The sequence below is a fragment of the Suricata suricatta genome, chromosome 3 (genome assembly GCF_006229205.1).
Source record: "Suricata suricatta isolate VVHF042 chromosome 3, meerkat_22Aug2017_6uvM2_HiC, whole genome shotgun sequence".
NCBI lineage: Eukaryota > Metazoa > Chordata > Mammalia > Carnivora > Herpestidae > Suricata > Suricata suricatta.
This window is the reverse complement of record NC_043702.1, coordinates 1094592-1095847: the sequence shown is the minus strand read 5'-3', so window position 1 is coordinate 1095847 and position 1256 is coordinate 1094592. Positions and strand designations below refer to the sequence as shown.

Sequence of the window (1256 nt, the reverse complement as noted above, 5' to 3'; positions counted from 1 at the left end):
ACCCGCAGGCTGGCCGCGGGGCCCAGCTGGCCGCAGAGGCCGCGCCGGGAGGTGCTGAGAGCGGCCACAGCCGGGGCCCCGCGGGCCGTGAGGACACAGGGACGAGGAGTCACGCGGATCCCGCGTGGCGCCCACATGAACGGGTTCGGTCCCTTCTGCCCCGGCCACCTCTCAGACAAAAGGGCACTGAGGTGACATTTCCGTGCGCACATCCTCACGCAGGTGCAAACGCGGTGAAGGGAGGGACCCGGAAGGGACCCCCCCCCCCCCCCCGCCCCGGGCCTGGCTCTGCGCGTTGGTTTTTGACCTGGACGGTTGGGTCCTCGCCTGGGCCCGTTCCGCCCCTTGGGGCAACTTCCAGAACCTTCCAAGGCCTCCTGAACTCACACCCTGCGGAGTCCGAGCCTGGGGCTCAGGGCACAGACCTGCACCCCTCCTGTGCTGTCTCACCATTCCACGTCCGCCGCCCGCATGGGGCCACCGTGGTCCTAGGGCCCGAGCGGGTCAGGGGCTCAGGGGCTGCCCCTCCCTCCAGACCGGGGTCCTTGTCCCAGGACTGGAAACTCCGGGCGGGAGACACGCCCCCTTGACGTCACAGGGGTCCACACCCCAGAGCCCACGCCCCACTCCCCTCGGTTTAGGCCTCATTCCCACGTGGGAGCCCTCGGCACCGCCTGGAGAGCATCCCGCTGACAGCATGGCCGCGCGCGGAGCCTGGGGGAGGCAGAGCCCGGGATGCCCAGCCCGCCAACGGGGCTGCTCCTTCGCTGGGCGGGGGCGGGGGTGCTCTGCAGGGACCCGTTTGTCTGCGTTCCCTCGTTCCCTCGCTGCCACCAGCTGCCGCCTCGGGGACTGCGGGGCAGCGACAGGCGCCTTCCTGGAGGAGGCGTCCCGGCCGGGGCAGCGGAGGGGTTCTCAGAGGCCACCCCACACCCCTCCAGACGTGTTCCCCAGGCAGCTCTCCCCCTGCCTCTCCCATTTTCGGGGTGTCTCCCAGGGGCTAGGCCGCTGGGACCCCAAGATGAGCAGACTCAGGGCAGGCTTCTAAGGGCCCCAGGCCTGTGCAGACACCAGCCTGGGACTTCCCCCTTACCTACGCCGAGGGGGGTGACAAGGCTTAGCCTCAGCCTGCAGGTCAAGAGCTCCAAGGAAGACCAAGGGGACCCAGCCAGGAGCAGGGTGCCTGAGTGTGGGGTGCTGGGGCTGCCCGGGGGCGGGGTGCCCAGAGGATTGGGGTGTGGGGGGTGCTGGGGGTG

General features: G+C 70.5%; 1 protein-coding gene across 1 annotated transcript in view; it reads right to left on the bottom strand.

The window, feature by feature from the left end:
* Positions 1-537, bottom strand: part of LOC115288693 (translation initiation factor IF-2-like) — a 1560-nt gene extending 1023 nt beyond the window's left edge. Inside the window, exon 1 of the mRNA XM_029936160.1 lies at positions 451-537. Coding sequence (XP_029792020.1) covers positions 451-453 — 3 coding nt within the window. The 5' untranslated portion in view covers positions 454-537. The remainder of the gene's footprint in view (positions 1-450) is intronic.
* Positions 538-1256: the final 719 nt, after the last annotated feature.